The 15,743-nt window shown below is 36.7% G+C and overlaps 1 protein-coding gene across 1 annotated transcript in view; it reads left to right on the top strand.

The window, feature by feature from the left end:
• Positions 1–15,743, top strand: part of LOC123878818 (protein slit) — a 69,872-nt gene that overhangs the window by 18,685 nt on the left and 35,444 nt on the right. The window contains exons 2-3 of the mRNA XM_045926149.1: positions 1,220–1,291; positions 3,053–3,124. Of these exons, the coding sequence (XP_045782105.1) occupies positions 1,220–1,291; positions 3,053–3,124 (144 nt within the window). The remainder of the gene's footprint in view (positions 1–1,219; positions 1,292–3,052; positions 3,125–15,743) is intronic.

Genomic DNA, 15,743 nt, shown 5'->3' with positions numbered 1-15,743 from the left:
CACTTGGCCGGTTTTTTTTTATAAATTAAATTATGAGATTATTGGCTTCAAACTTTACCTGGTTTTTACAATACGACAGCATTTACCCTTCAAAGAATTTTACCCTCTGATGTTATAACATTTTTACCCTATAAATTATAGCCTATACCCTAACTTGTATGAACCATGAATATGTAGTAGCAAAGTGGCTCTCAAGTTAACTGCGGCGTCGATCACTTAGAACACTTGAAACACTTCGCTTTATAAGTGAATTACCTTCCGCACTGCGCGGGGTAAAGGGGACGCGGGCTATTAGACTAATGGGTCTTGATACTTAATTACTAAAGTTTTAGTGAAATTGTGTCATGTAATTTACCTTGATCATCACCATCATCATTATCAACCAGTAGATGTCCACTGCTGGACAAAGGTCTCTTGTTGTGACTTTCACACGTCACGATTTTGCGCCGCCTGAACCAGCGGCTCTCTGTGACTTACAACGCTGCGCTTTTCGACGCGAGGCCGCCATTATAGCATCTTTTGATCCCAACGCCTTGATACTAGTTACAGAATAAAAATACTTATACAATTAGTAGTTATTGTATAAGGATTCCTATAAAAAACAATGTTGTTCTGTCTCTCTTTTCGTAACTTTGCATTGTTTATCTGATTGAGTTGAAACTTTATTCAGTTGTTGTTGGGACTTGCGTCAAGGTTTCTGATGTAGTACTACTAACATACAACAGGTAGTCCGCGACTCGCAGTGCATGCCGAACATTTGTCAGTTTTCAATAAAAAGTAAGATTAATCGTGTTTTGAATGATTTTGTCTTCGATCTTATAACGTGTTAACGTTAACCCATATTATATTCACAGTTGAACAAACTATAAATATGTAGTAGGTAGAGCAAAGTGGCTCTCAAGTTAACAGTGTGGAAGGAATTACCTTCTACATTGAGCGGGGTAAAGGGGACGCGGGCTATTAGACTAATGAGTCTTGATACTTGCACTTACAAACTTTTTAAAGCTAGCCTTGTTTAATTTTTGTACAAATCGAACTTGCAGAACATTGTCGAGAACTCCAAAATATGCAGGTTTCCTCACGATGTTTTCCTTCACTGTTAAAGCAAGTGATACTTACCCGAAAAGTTAAGAGTGTATGACCGGGACCGAACCCCAGACTCTCGGTTAAGAGGCCTACGTTCAATACGTTGTATCATCAATCTTTATCTTTGTTCCAGAGACCTTCAAGGCAACAACATCAGCATCATATTCCAGAGTGACTTCCAGAACTTGAAAGACCTCAAAATATTGTAAGTAACTAAACATTACCTATAGACAATGGTACTTATTCTGATAGCAACTAAATTTGAGAGTCTTCGTATTTTTTTTTTACCAATGTAATAAGAAAAGGACAGACAAACTAATATAATTATTAATTAGCGAATGCCCGCGACCAGGTCCGCGTAGACAAATTTCAAACTCCTGTTTTATCCCCTTGGCTTGAATTTTCAAAAATCCTTTCTTGGCGGATGTCTTCCAGTAGGTAATCCGTCCAGTAATTTGAGCTGCACGTTGATAGATCAGTTAGTCAGTCAAACCTAGTGAATTTAGGAGCCAATCTTGAGAATATTGTTTAAGGTCTCTACTTTTAGCACGAAGTTTAAATTTGCAGAGTAGCACAGAGTCTTTCATTTGAAATTCATTTTCGTCCTCTTTTAGAAATATTAAAATAAAAGATGCAGATACTCCAAAATCAGTTCAGAGAAAGACATCAGAATCGACGCCTACTCTACCTACCGAATGTAAATACGAATCGATTTAATAATTTCCTAGTTACGAGGCCATTGCCACGTGGCGTATGACTCACTATTACTTATTGTACGGGCTTTCCTGACTAACTACTAACTTAGCTACTACTAGACAAGTTAGGGATGATTTATGCTAGACCGTGCCGGGTCCGAGCCGTGCTACGTTCGAGGCACGTTTGACGCACAGATAATCCACGAATTGCAATCCATACAATCCATCCTAATATTATAAATGCGAAAGTGTGTCTGTGTGTCTGTCTGTCTGCTACCTTTTCACGGCCCAACAGTTTAACCGAATTTGACGAAATTTGGTACAGAGTTGGCTTATATCCCGGGGATGGACATAGACTTTTATGCCAGAAAATCAAACAGTTTCCACGGGATCTTTGACAACCTTAATCCACGCGAACGAAGCCGCGGGCATCCTATAGTTTTGTATAAAAAAAACGTGACACGGACGAGGCTCGGATGACTTGGACATGGCACGGCTTGAAGTGATTTCATACGTTTACCTATCTGTATGTCTCAGACCTAACACGGCTCGGGCCCGGCACGGTCTAGCATAAAAAATCCCTTATTAGTTAAAAGCATTCACTAGGGACTGGTTGCATATGAGACGATTAAAGTAAGGTTACGGTTAGGAAACTGTTAAAGTTTTTACTCAAACTCAAAATCATTTATACAAAGTAGGTACTATTGCACTTTTTTGATGGCCAGAATTGTTAGAGTTGTAAGATGATATTATAGTAGTCATAATTAATTACGTTTACTTAAAACTAAAGCTCCAAAGGTTCCAAACTCGCCCCGGTCCGAGAAAAGCCCACAACAAACTCAGCCGGGTATTCTGACTTGATCCGTATCCGATGGGTGCCAACGGAACCCTTTTTGCTAAGTCCCCGCTGTCCGTCCATCTGTCTGTCTGTCAGCTGTATCTCATGAATCGTAATAGGTAGAGAGTTGAAATCACAGTTTCAAAGACTGTGTATTTCTATTGCGGGCTATCATAACAAATAATAGAAATTTCAAAATGACTGCCATGTTTTATAAAAATTAAAAAGTGTTATTTCTTGTACGATTGTACGGAATCCTTAGTGTGCGAGTCCTATTCGCCCTTGACCGGTTTCATTTTATTTTGTGTATTTAACCGCCTAATGTGTAACTGAACTTTATTCAGAAATTGAATATTGCAAGTAAAATGTGGTTTAAAGATGATCGTATTAAACTTTAAAGATATTTAGTCACAATTTTTTTTTTATCTTGCAGACAATTATCTGAAAACCAAATCCACACGATAGAACGGGATGCCTTTCTGGAGCTAAATGCACTCGAACGCCTGTAAGTACAAATATAGTATTTATTAAGATACGCCCTTACAAAGTTACTCCGTCGACTGTAATCTCTGTTCGAAATTTAAAATCAACCAATCGTAGTGTTCTATCGATGATCCACCACTCGGTATGACTTTGTAGTGTAGTATTTGTACATAAGGAAAAACCATCTTATTTTGTTATTATAATCTTATAAAGCAGTTAAATCGGTTTAGATTAACGCGTAGGAATTTCTTCATTGTCACGATGCACACAATCTTTTAACAAAATTTCAATATTTCAAAAATTTCCAAGTATTTATAACCTTCCGAAAAGGTTCGTTCTTAATTCAGTACGTTTTTACTGCCACCGCTTGAACCATAGCAGATTATATCAAAATAAACTGTTTTTTCCTTGCGTATGATGGTCTTCTGCAAAGTAACTAGGTAGTGTTTCTATCCAACGTGTACAAACTCTACCACTTTTATAAGTTTCGCTGATGTACCTGCTCAGAAGTATTATTTTATAGCGCGTGCGTGTGTGCGCGTGTTTTATACGCGCGGATTATGAGTGAGATAGTACGAGTGTGTTGTTCTAGTGTTTAAAATCTTAACGTCAAGCAATAAGGTCTGTATTTCATTAGTGTAAATTTGGTTTCAGTCGGCGTTAGGTTACCGAATTTTCCGATGCGACTTATAAAAGTGGTAGTTGTGTAGTATTGTTTTGAATTTGCAGGAAACTGAGCAATAACCGTCTGGGCCACTTGGCTGACGGCCTGTTTGTGAGGTTGAGGCACCTGCAGCGTTTGTGAGTAGTTGGTATGGGATGTCCCCGGCCAATGGTGTGGTATACCTGCAAACTCACCTTCCGATAATGCTGTGTTTTGGGGGTTTGAAACGATCTAAAAAATAAAATAAAAGGAGTCCTTAAGCATTTAGTTTATCTTGGTTTATATTATGTCATCGATCTGTACCCATTAATTTTTTGGATCTGCTTGTTTAGAATAGCTCTATAAAATACTAAAAAGTCAGTATAATTTTGATGAGAAAAAAGTATAGATCGACAGAAGAAGCGTGATTAGATATGTTTGAGAATTTATTTTATAAACCACTTCAATAATGAAGGTTTGTTTTCACAGGATTTTTTTCAACTAGTTACGAGCTAAATACGCTATGAGAGATATTGATCAGTTTTATTGTATCAGTACAACGATTCGATGAAAAAATAATAGACCTACAAAATCACATGACTAGGTAATTGATATTGCATAGATTGGTATTGATTTTTTTTTATATTTTCAAACATTTCAGATTGATATAGGTATCGTAATAATTGTACTGTGATGTCTTCAATTAAATGAAATTTTAAACTAATTAATTGCTATTATAGTAAATGTGGAATAATGGCAATCTTTCTTGAGCTACTCCCTAATGTTTTTTATTGCCAATGATTCCAAAAGAGCTTATGAAAAGTAAAGTTCAACTATAATTGAACCGTCAAAACCACAATTCACAGCATTCACTGGTCGAATTTCGAAATCAAGTACCAAAATTAGTAGTCAAAGCTATATTTTTTAAAGGTTTCATAGATAAGTTTTGGTTTTGATTTCAAATTCCACCACAGGCCGTCTGTAGGTACCCCGGTGCTTGAATCTCATAATACCCGTTACCCCGCTTCGCAGTTACCCCGTTACCCTCTGTCACCCCCAGTTACCCCTGCTTAGTGGGTTCTATCTCTTCCGAACATTAATTACTACTACTCATCAACTCATACCAACATTTAAACTGTATTAATTTGCCTATACCCTTCGCTGGTCCAAAAACGTCTTTAAAATGGGTTAATAGTTTGTGAATAAAAGAAAATTGTATAAAAAAAAATACTTTAAAAAAAATTTATTAGACTGAAAAAATAGGAAATTGGTGGAAAGGAATAAAAAGTTAAAACGCTTGTGTCGCCCCACAAATAGTACCTTAAATTACATGAAGATTGCATTTACAATTAACTATCACAGTACGCATTTTTTGGTTGAGTGCTTAATGATTTTTACCCACTTACCCGATTACTACTTTACAAAGGTAAAGCGCAATAGTTTAATTGTTTTGTTTTTCTTACTTTGTATATATAACCACGACATAACTATGAAAAATTAACAAAACGTTTAGCGCTTTAAACTCATGAAACATCATTTTACGTCATAAATATAAAAAGCTTTTAACTGCAAAACAAATAGTTTAAGGAGTTATCGCCAAAATATGTATACGGGATTTTTAAAAAACTGATGTTTCTAAAAAAGATTGATAGGTCCAAACTAAAAACCAACTAAAACTCTATGTGGCATTATTTTTTGACAACACTACTTTTTGAATATTCCCAGATTTTTAGGCGACAACTAAATGAAAATTTTTGTAGTTTGTGATTTTTTTAGTAAAAGGATGACAGATTCTTAGTCCCGTAAATATTGTTTAGTTTAACAGGGCTCTCTCCGTCACTTACTCCATACAATCGTAGTCCCAATTTCATTTGAATATTAAGCAACCAAAGTCTATGAAATTTTGCAGACATATTTTAGAAACTTATATCTGTGCCTGTGGTGTTTTAGATTTTTCTAAAAATATGTAGTTTTGAAATTACAGGGCCTCAAAGATTTGTATGTAAGTTTTTAAGACCGCGTAACTTTGAAAGCGAATATTTTATCGGAAATCTGGAAAACCACAGGCATAGATATTAGTTTCCGGAACGTTTCTACAAAATTCTACTGAGTATGATTGGTTAGTATTCCAATGAGAGACGAACTACGTTTGTATGGAGCGAGTGACGGAGAGACCCCTCTTAAAAAGTTTTGATTCGATTTCTTTTATTCACAAATGGGGTAAACCGTCCATCTAACCAACCCATAGCTAGGTTCATCTCATGGGCTTCCTTACCCCACGGTACAGGACGTGCTTCCCGGGTATACTAGCTTTATGTGTACTGTAAATAATCTAGGCGTAAGCTAGATTTAGTCATTAAGGTAATATTATCATAAAATTTATACTAAAACAGGTACAAATATGATTTATCGACTCTTGTAAATAACATATGTGTATAATTTAAGCCAAGAATTTAAGTTGAACTTTCAAATAAGTATCGAAAATTTTAATAATCCAAATAAAAGCCTGAGTAACAAAAATATTAATACTACAAATAACTTTTTTGTAGTATTAATATTTAGCTAGCTACATCTTCGCTTTACTATTGGTCAACAAACCTAAATAAAATACGTAGGGAACTTTTATACCGTGGTAGTAATTTTACAAGCGTAAATTAAAATTTATAACACCCCCGACAAGTGAAGGTTTCAGTAACTAGAAAAGAGCTGATAACTTTCAAACGGCTGAACCGATTTTCTTGGATTTTAGCTAAGAATAATCTCGATCAAGCCACCTTTCAAACAAAAAAAAACTAAATTAAAATCGGTTCATTCGTTTAGGAGCTACGATGCCACAGACAGATACACAGATACACACGTCAAACTTATAACACCCCTCTTTTTGGGTCGGGGGTTAAAAATACATAAGGAACATTTATCCCGTGGTAGTAATTTTAAAAGTAGGTAAGTTTAGTCATCATGAACCCATTACTGAGCACTCTAAATGAGAAGGGTTTGGTCGTAACTCGTAGTCCAACTCGCTGGCCAAGTGCGGATTTACCAATCCTTTCATTATGGAGAACACTCAGGCATGCCGGTTTCCTCACGATGTTTTCCTTCGCCGTTAAAGCGAGTGATATTTAATATCTTAAAACGCACATAACCCCGAAAAGTCTGAGGTGCGTGGCCAGAATCGAACCCTCAACCTCCCGAATATAAGGTGGACGTATTTATCACGGCTCTTTTAGTTTGTAGTTTAGCAATCGGGTATTATTTTTCGGTTTTATAAATAAAAGAATGAGCGTCAATTTCAATTTTATTTATTTGCTTATATTTACGTACATACAGGTGAAAATACATAATAAAATATTGGTCCAGCTGTACCAATCCGAGTTGGCATGCAAATACATTTGTCTTAAACATAATACAAATTTAAAAATTAAAGTAGAAAACTGCTCGTCCAAGTTCGCCCGCTTCCATTTTATACTGCATTATCACTTACCACCAGGTGAGATTGTAGCGACCAAGTGCGAGTCAGGCTCGCACATCGAGGGTTCCGTGCTTGGGTATTTTTTCATTTTGCACGACAAAAAAAAATTATGCATAAAAATAAATATAAATCTGTTTTAGAATGTCTGATAGGTATATCATATGAACATTTTTTTGTGATGTAACTATAAATTCATGGTTTTCAGATTTTTTCCTTTACTTGTGCTATAAGACCTACCTACCTGCCAAATTTCATGATTCTAAGCCAACGGGAAGTGGACTATAGGGTTTCTCGACGAACACGACAGACAGACAAACAGACGGACAGACAACAAAGTGATCCTATAAGGGTTCCGTTGTTCCTTTTGAGGTATGGAACCCTAAAGATGAGACCTAAAAAGGAGTTCTGCGTGTTCAAGGTCATAACCTTTTTAGTTTCTTGCCGCGTGCTATATCGTCCAAATCGCTGCATGTATCTTCGCTTTACCACTGGTCAGTTAACCTAACTAAAGTATTCATCAAAATGACTACCGGATGCAACTTACTATAGTATTAACTGGACCACAAAGCAGAGCGTAGGGCCGTACGTGACGACGCCGCTAGTGAGGGGATTTGTCGATAAAGTACCTTATTGTATTGTCGATGAAACTGAATTATTTATTTTCCGTTTACGATGACGATTGTAAAGAATGTGATTGACCGTGGTGCATGTATACTGTATAGTCAGCACAAAAAATAATTAAAGTAAGAAGTATTTTTTTTTAATACATTAATAAGTTAATTACTTTTAACTTAATTATACACAACTGTGGCTGTCTGTATACAATTTTTAATATATTTTTTTTATTTGCATTATTTTGCAAATTGCAATCAGACCTGGGTGGCAAGTGATGATGCAGCCTAAGATGGAGCGTGCTTGCCTAGAAGATGCCTATTCACTCTTGATTTGAACTTGACTTGGACTTCTTTTGCAACTAAACTAAATTGACAGGAAATTAAATGAAATAAATGTATTTCATCATCATCTGTCTCTTATGATAATTCAAGACTACCACCGGTTCGGAATGTAGAATAATTAGGCAGATATGAACTTAGTGCTAAATTTTTCACAGGGAGCATTATAAAAGATGTAACACTTTTTATTAGTGCTATTTAAAAACAGTTTTAGATTTTTTTAATGATTTATTCAACACAATTCATACTTACCTACTTAAATACCTAGATATTATGGTGTCCATAATAATTCAAAAAATTGTTTTATTTTTATTTTACTCTACTTTTAATTTTTTTGCTCATCATACCAGTGTGAGAGTGTAATAGACATATTGTGCGAGCGAGAAGCAAACAGAGCTTCCACGTTCAAATACGTGACAACCACTCTAGGGAAGGGATTGACGTGTGTCGATAAAAGTGTTATTTCTTTTTACTGGAGGATTATTCGATAAACAGCCTCATAGAATATTACGCTTTTCATGTTTCGTGCTTTGATTTATTGGCCTCGTATGTCGGGGTTTTTGTGTTATTGAATGTTGTTCAAGGACTTTGATATTTGTATGAGGTTGAAGAATGAACATCGTTCTGTACAAAATAGTCTGTAAAAATGGCTTTTCACTCGCCATTTTAACTCTATGGATCAACTGACTAAAATCGTACTTTTGACATGATATTTTTTGACACATAAAATTTAAAATGGTTAAAATGGTGATTATACCTACTTTTGTATATGTTTAGATGGACGTAAAAAGATTGTTATACTATTTTGAGAGACATTGGTTATGGCTAACTATATTGTACACAGTTTCTATACTAAACTAAATTGACAAGTTTTTTTTTTTTTATTCACTATAGGCAAGCGCTTGACCACAATCACACCTGATGGAAAGTGATGATGTGGTGGTCTAAGATGGGACGCGTTTACCTAGAAGGTGCCTATTCACTCTTGTTTTAAACATACCCGGATTGTAATTGGTAGGAAACACAGAGCGCGGGAGAGTATTCCAAACCTTAGCCATGCGTATGAGGAATGAAGATTGAAGACGCAAAACGTTTCGTGCGTGTAGATGGAATGTCGACGACATAAGTCTTTTACGCTATCCTTTTCCGCAGAGAGCATTATGAAAGGGATAGCGATACATTTAGACATGATTTAGATCTGTCATTTTAGTTTAGAGATTGTGTACCTACAACAGAAATAGCCTCATGGATGACCTAAACAATACGAGAAATGTGTCCGGTCTAGCTAAATAAGTAATTCAGCTATAAACCCAATTAATCCATACTAATATTATAAATGCAAAAGTGTGTATGTCTGTCTGTCTGCTAGCTTTTCACGGCCCAACAGTTTAACCGATTTTGATGAAATTTTGTAAAGAGTTAACTTTCATCCCGGGGAAGGACATTTTTATACCGGAAAATCAAAGAAAATCCCACGGAATTCTTAAAGGCCCATCCATTTAACTGATGTATATGAAAGGTACAAAGGCAGCTTGTACCCCGGAAATTGACAAAGGCAACTTTTTATACCAGAAATTCTAAAGAGTTTCTACGGGATTTCCGAAAACCTAAATCCATGCGGACGAAGTCGCGGATATTATCTAGTCAACCATAAATTAATTTAATCCAATTAATTATAAACAAAAACTAGCGTTTAATTTTACCTGCGAAATACGTACGAAGTATTTTTAACCCCCGACCCAAAAAGAGGGGTGTGTATCTATGTATCTGTCTGTGGCATCGTAGCTCCTAAACTAATGAACCGATTTTAATTTAGTTTTTTTTTTTTTGTTTCAAAGGTGGCTTTATCGAGAGTGTTCTTAGATATAATCCAAGAAAATCGGTTCAGCCGTTTGAAAGTCACCAGCTTTTTTCTAGTTACTGTAACCTTCACTTGTCGGGGGTGTTATAAATTTTTAATTTACACTTGTTAAAACGAAAAACTTTACAAAAGGCGAACTCAATGCTAAGCATTCTAGCCTTTGTATTTGTTTTACACCGCCTTGCCCGTAATTTGTGTAGAATTTTCCCAGACTTAGTCTTTAATTAAGAAACTGCTCGTTATCTTAGAAGCTTAGATCCGAGGCGAATAAATTTTAATAAAGCCAGACACAATCGCATCTGCGTCTTTTAATTATTACTTGAAGATATTACGTTTTTATTTATATGCATTAAACTATAAACGTTTGGAAGACTATAAAACTTAATTATGAAAGTTTTGACAGCTTTATTTATATAAATACTAGCTGATGCCCGCGACTTCGTCCGCGTGGATTTAGGTTTTTCAAAATGCCGTGGGAACTCTGCTATAATTCCGGGATAAACAGTTGCCTATCTAAAAGACTTCGTGGTAAAGTAGTCAGGGATGTAAGCTAACTAAGAAAAAGTGCCCGAGTACGGAACCCTCGGTGCCCGTGTCTGACTCGCACTTGGCCGGTTTTTGAAGTTGGTTTAAAATAGCTTTCATCTTGAGACGGACATAGCCTACTTTTCATCCTCGAAAATCAAGGGAGTTTATTAAACACCTAAATTGACGGAAACGTTTAAGTGCGGAAACCAGCCCAGAGAGAAGAAGAAGAAACACCTAAATTTTAAAAAGAATTTTAAGTTATATTACAGACAAAATTATTGTCAAAGCAACGAAGTGAGTACGAACACAATTTACTGCTCACTCGAGATTTAATAAAGAAGCAAGATAAGCTGCCTGAATTGTTGCGAGACAAATTCATTTACACAACGAAAACATAAACTTAGTACTTAGTAGCATCTGCAGTTTTTAATTAAATAACGTAGTCTTTGTTTTACGGCTTTATTGAACTTAATTTATACGATTTAGCTTTTTTTAGGGTTCCGTACCTCAAAGGGAAAACCGGAACCCTTATAGGATTGTTGTCTGTCCGTCTGTCCGTCTGTCGTGTCTCTCAAGAAAACCTATAGGGTACTTCCCGTTGACCTAAAATCATGAAATTTTGGCATGTAAGTCTTATAGCACAAGTAACGGAAAAAATCCGAAAACCGTGAATTTGTGGTTACATCAAAATTTTATAAAAACGGAATTCTTACAGGATCACTTTGTTGTGTGTCTGTCTGTCCGTCTGACTTTTATTTATTTTTATGCCTTATAGTTTTTGTTTTATCGTGCATAATGTCGAAAAAAATACCCGAGTACGGAACCCTCGGTGCGCGAATCCGACTCGCACTTGGCCGGTTTTCAAAATAAAAAATGTTATTTATTGTACTATGGTACGGAACTCTGTGTGCGAGTCCAACTCGCACTTGGCCGGTTTTTATTTATCGATATCGATATAATTACATGCAGCGCACACCACTAGTTACCGAATATCTACTTGAGACGTGGTGTAGCTACTGACAGCATGATATATGCTCATGTGAACGACAAAATTACGTTTACTATGTACTTGGTCTACTTTCACAGATTTAGGTTAAAGGATATCCTAGATTAAGTTAAGATAAAAAAGGGCATTATACTCGTAAGTTCAAATTGCGTGTCCTATAATTTGAGAATTGCGTGGAATAGAATTCGTTTTATTCAAATGATAGCTGATGCCCGCGACTTCGTCTGCGTAGTTGTAGGTTTTTTAAAAATCCCGTGGGAACTCTTTGATTTTCCGGGATAAAAAGTAGCCTATGTGCTAATCCAGGGTATAACCTATCTCCATTCCAAATTTCAGCCCAATGCGTTCAGTAGTTTTTGCTAGAAGGAGTAACAGACATACGCACATATACACATATAAATACACGTGATATAGTGTGATTAGTGTGATAATCTTATCATTTGAATAAAACGAATCTAATAACGAAGTGCTTTCGAATCTAGGTACCACTCGTTTGGACTGCGGTTGCCCGCACGCGCCCTCACTACCGAGAAAACCAGCAAGAAACTCGGCGAATGCTCTTCTATACTAATATTATAAAGAGGAAACCTTTGTATTTTTGTATGTTTGTATTGAATAGGCTCAAAAACTACTGGACCGATTTCAAAATTTCTTTTACCATTACTTAGAGGGATTCTTCCGAATCCGTATAGGCTATATTTTATCCCGGAAAATAGATAGGATTTTTCGTGGTAGTGTTCACCCGTGCGAAGCCGGGGCGGGTCGCTAGTTTCAAATAAATGTTTATGTAGCTAAGCTAGCTGATGCCCGCCACTTAATTTTTGTGTGGATTCTAAGGCTGAGATCTATAGACCGCACTTTGACTTACTACTAAGACACTTAAGACACTTTTACTTACTAAGACACTATTAAAACGAGACAACGTTATACCACTGGCATAAATCTGTCTCGTTTTAACTGAAACTTATGTCTAAGCAAAGTCAAAGTGCGCTCTATGGATTTCAACCTAAGTCCCTTGGAAACTACCACTAATTGCTACTTCTGAAGCTATGTATACTGTATATCCATACTAATATTATAAATGCGAAAGTGTGTCTGTCTGTCCGTCTGTCTGCTACCTTTTCACGGCCCAACAGCTTAACCGATTCTGGCGAAAGGTACAGGGTTGGCTTATATCCCGGTGACGGATATAGGCTACTTTTTATAACGGAAAACCAAAGATCTCCCACGGGATTCCTAAAAACCCATCCGCTTAACCGATTTGTATGAAATTTGGCACCGAGGTAGCTTGGATCCCTGTTATTAACATAGGCAACTTTTTATCCCAGAAAATCAAACAGTTCCCACGGGATTTTTAAAAACCTAAATCCACGCGGACGAAGTCGCGGGCATCCTCTAAGTATATTATTATATGTGTAGAATTCGCTAACTTGCAAGTTCTACACAATCGAAAGTTATACAGAAATAGCAATGACACTAATATTATAAAGGAGAAAGTTTGTATGTTTGTGTGTGTGTGTGTGTGCGTGTGTGTATGTTTGTTACTCCTTCACGCAAAAACTACTGGACGGATTGGGCTGAAATTTAGAATGGAGATAGATTATACCCTGGATTAGCACATAGGCTACTTTTTATCCCGGAAAATCAAAGAGTTCCCACGGGAATTTTAAAAGACCTACATCCACGCGAACGAAGTCGCGGGTATCAGCTAGTCACACTAATATTATAAAGGCGAAAGTTTGTATGTGTGTGTGTGTGTGTGTGTATGTTTGTTACTCCTTCACGCAAAAACTACTGGACGGATTTGGCTGAAATTCGGAATGGAAATAGATAATATCCTGGATTAGCACATAGGCTACTTTTTATCCCGGAAAATCATAGAGTTCCCACGGGATTTTTAAAAAACCTTACATCCACGCGAACGAAGTCGCGGGCATCAGCTAGTACACTATAAACTTGTGCTCGCTACAGCATTTCAAAGAAAGTTCGGAAAGCGAATTATTACAGTATAGTGCACGAAAACAGTAGGTAAGTATTCAAAAGGCAGTTCGTGTGAAACCGGGCACATACCCCGCGGCGCCGAGCACTCCCTTTGAGAGTTACTCGACCTCGCGCTGCGCGAGATGGTTACACTGCGGGCCAAAATAACTGAACACTTTTTTCACAATGAAATTTTCAAATCAAATCAAATTTCTTTATTGCGAACCTAGATGATGGCCGCAGCTTCGCCCGCGTGGATTGGTCAGATCCCCTGGAGCATCAGGATTGAGGAGTTGGGATCCAAATCTTTTATGGAACAATGTCGCAAAGTTCCCTTAACGTTTAAAAAAAAATTACGCAAATCGGTTCTGAAATCTTGGAGATATAAACATTAAACATAGGTAGAAAAACACAACACCTCCATTTTTCAAAGTCGGTTAAAAAAGTAGCCTATGTTACTCCTTGGTTAAACCTCTATTGTCTGTGAAAGTCCCGTCAAAATAGGTTTAGCCATTCCGAAGATTAGCCCGTTCAAACAGACACGACACTTCAATTTTATTTATTAGTATAGTATACATAGATATGGGTTAACATTGTAGATATATTACAAAGACAAAAAGGGTACAGCCAAATTCTGCTTATAAGCATGCAGTATGTTACATTAAATTACAATATATTTTTGTCACAAAAACATTAAAATAATAGTAGGAGAATGTCTGTTTTATTGAGAACTAGCTGATGCCCGCGACTTCGTTCGCGTGGATGTAAGTTTTTTTAAATCCCGTGGGAACTCATCGATTTTCCGGGATAAAAGTAGCCTATGTGCTAATCTAGGGTATAATCTATCTCCATTCCAAACAGCCCAATCCGTTCTGTAGTTTTTGCGTGAAGGAGTAACAAACATACACACATACACACAAACTTTCGCCTTTACAATATTAGTGTGATAATGCCGTACCCATATTTTTGGTCAGTGAGTGTACAGTAGTTTCTTTCGCCCGTTGTTGCTCTTTCAGACGCGATGTGGGCACAAAAGCTCGGAAAAGCGGTTACCACTACACTCATAATGGAGACTTTACACACGGAATAGTTTTCTTATTTTGCTAAACATTTTACACTGATTTTTGTAAAGAGTTTACAAATGTATGTGTACAAGACGGGTTAATTAAAAATTTATAACACCCTCGACAAGTGAAGGTTACACTAACCAAAATTAATAACACCCCCGACAAGTGAAGGTTACAGTAATTAGAAAAGATCATAACTTTCAAACGGCTGAACCGATTTTCTTGGATAATAGCTAAGAACACTCTCGATCAAGCCACCATTCAAACAAAAAAAACTAAATTAAAATCGGTTCATTAGTTTAGGAGTTACGATGCCACAGATACACAGATACACACGTCAAACTTACTATAACACCCCTCTTTCTGGCTTGGGGGTTATTTGTGTAAATAAGAAGACTTGTGGCTAACATTAGGAAATAGGAATTGCGGGCATAAGCTACTCAGGAGTAAGCTATTAGAAACTGAACATCCGTCTCCGTTACCAAGATGGCGGCGTTTCCGCTCCAGATACATTAATGTTTGTCAACGGACGACCATGGCTGCGCATAATCTGTTCAAATCCTTGCTTTTATTCGGGTTTCAATTACTTCGTCACAAAAGTTTACTTGTTCAGTTGGTAGAGACCACTGAAAAATGTATCTACTTAATTAAATTTTCCTGTCTGTCTGTCAAGAAAACCTATAGGGTACTTCCCGTTGACCTAGAATCATGAAATTTGGCAGGTAGGTAGGTCTTATAACACAAGTAAAGGAAAAAATCCGAAAATCGTGAATTTGTTACATTACAAAAAAAGAACATGAACAAATAATTAGTATTTTCAATTTTCAAAGTAAGATAACTTAACTAACTATATCAAGTGGGGTATCATATGAAAGGGCTTTCTTTACCTGTACATTATAAAACAGATTTTTATTTGTTTTTATGCATAAAAGGTTTTGATTTATCGTGCAAAATGTCAGAAAAAATACCTAAGTACGGAACCCTCGGTGCCTAGTCTGACTCGCACTTGGCCGGTTTTTCTGAAACGCGACCCAAAAACGGGTGTTTTCTGGCGAGGTGTGAATAGATAACCGAGGGGCCTCCGGCTGTTCCTGATCGAGTCCCCGGAGGCCTCGCCGTCTGAATTGCATGGGA

The sequence above is a fragment of the Maniola jurtina genome, chromosome 26 (assembly GCF_905333055.1).
Source record: "Maniola jurtina chromosome 26, ilManJurt1.1, whole genome shotgun sequence".
NCBI lineage: Eukaryota > Metazoa > Arthropoda > Insecta > Lepidoptera > Nymphalidae > Maniola > Maniola jurtina.
This window is presented reverse-complemented; position numbering and strand designations above follow the sequence as displayed.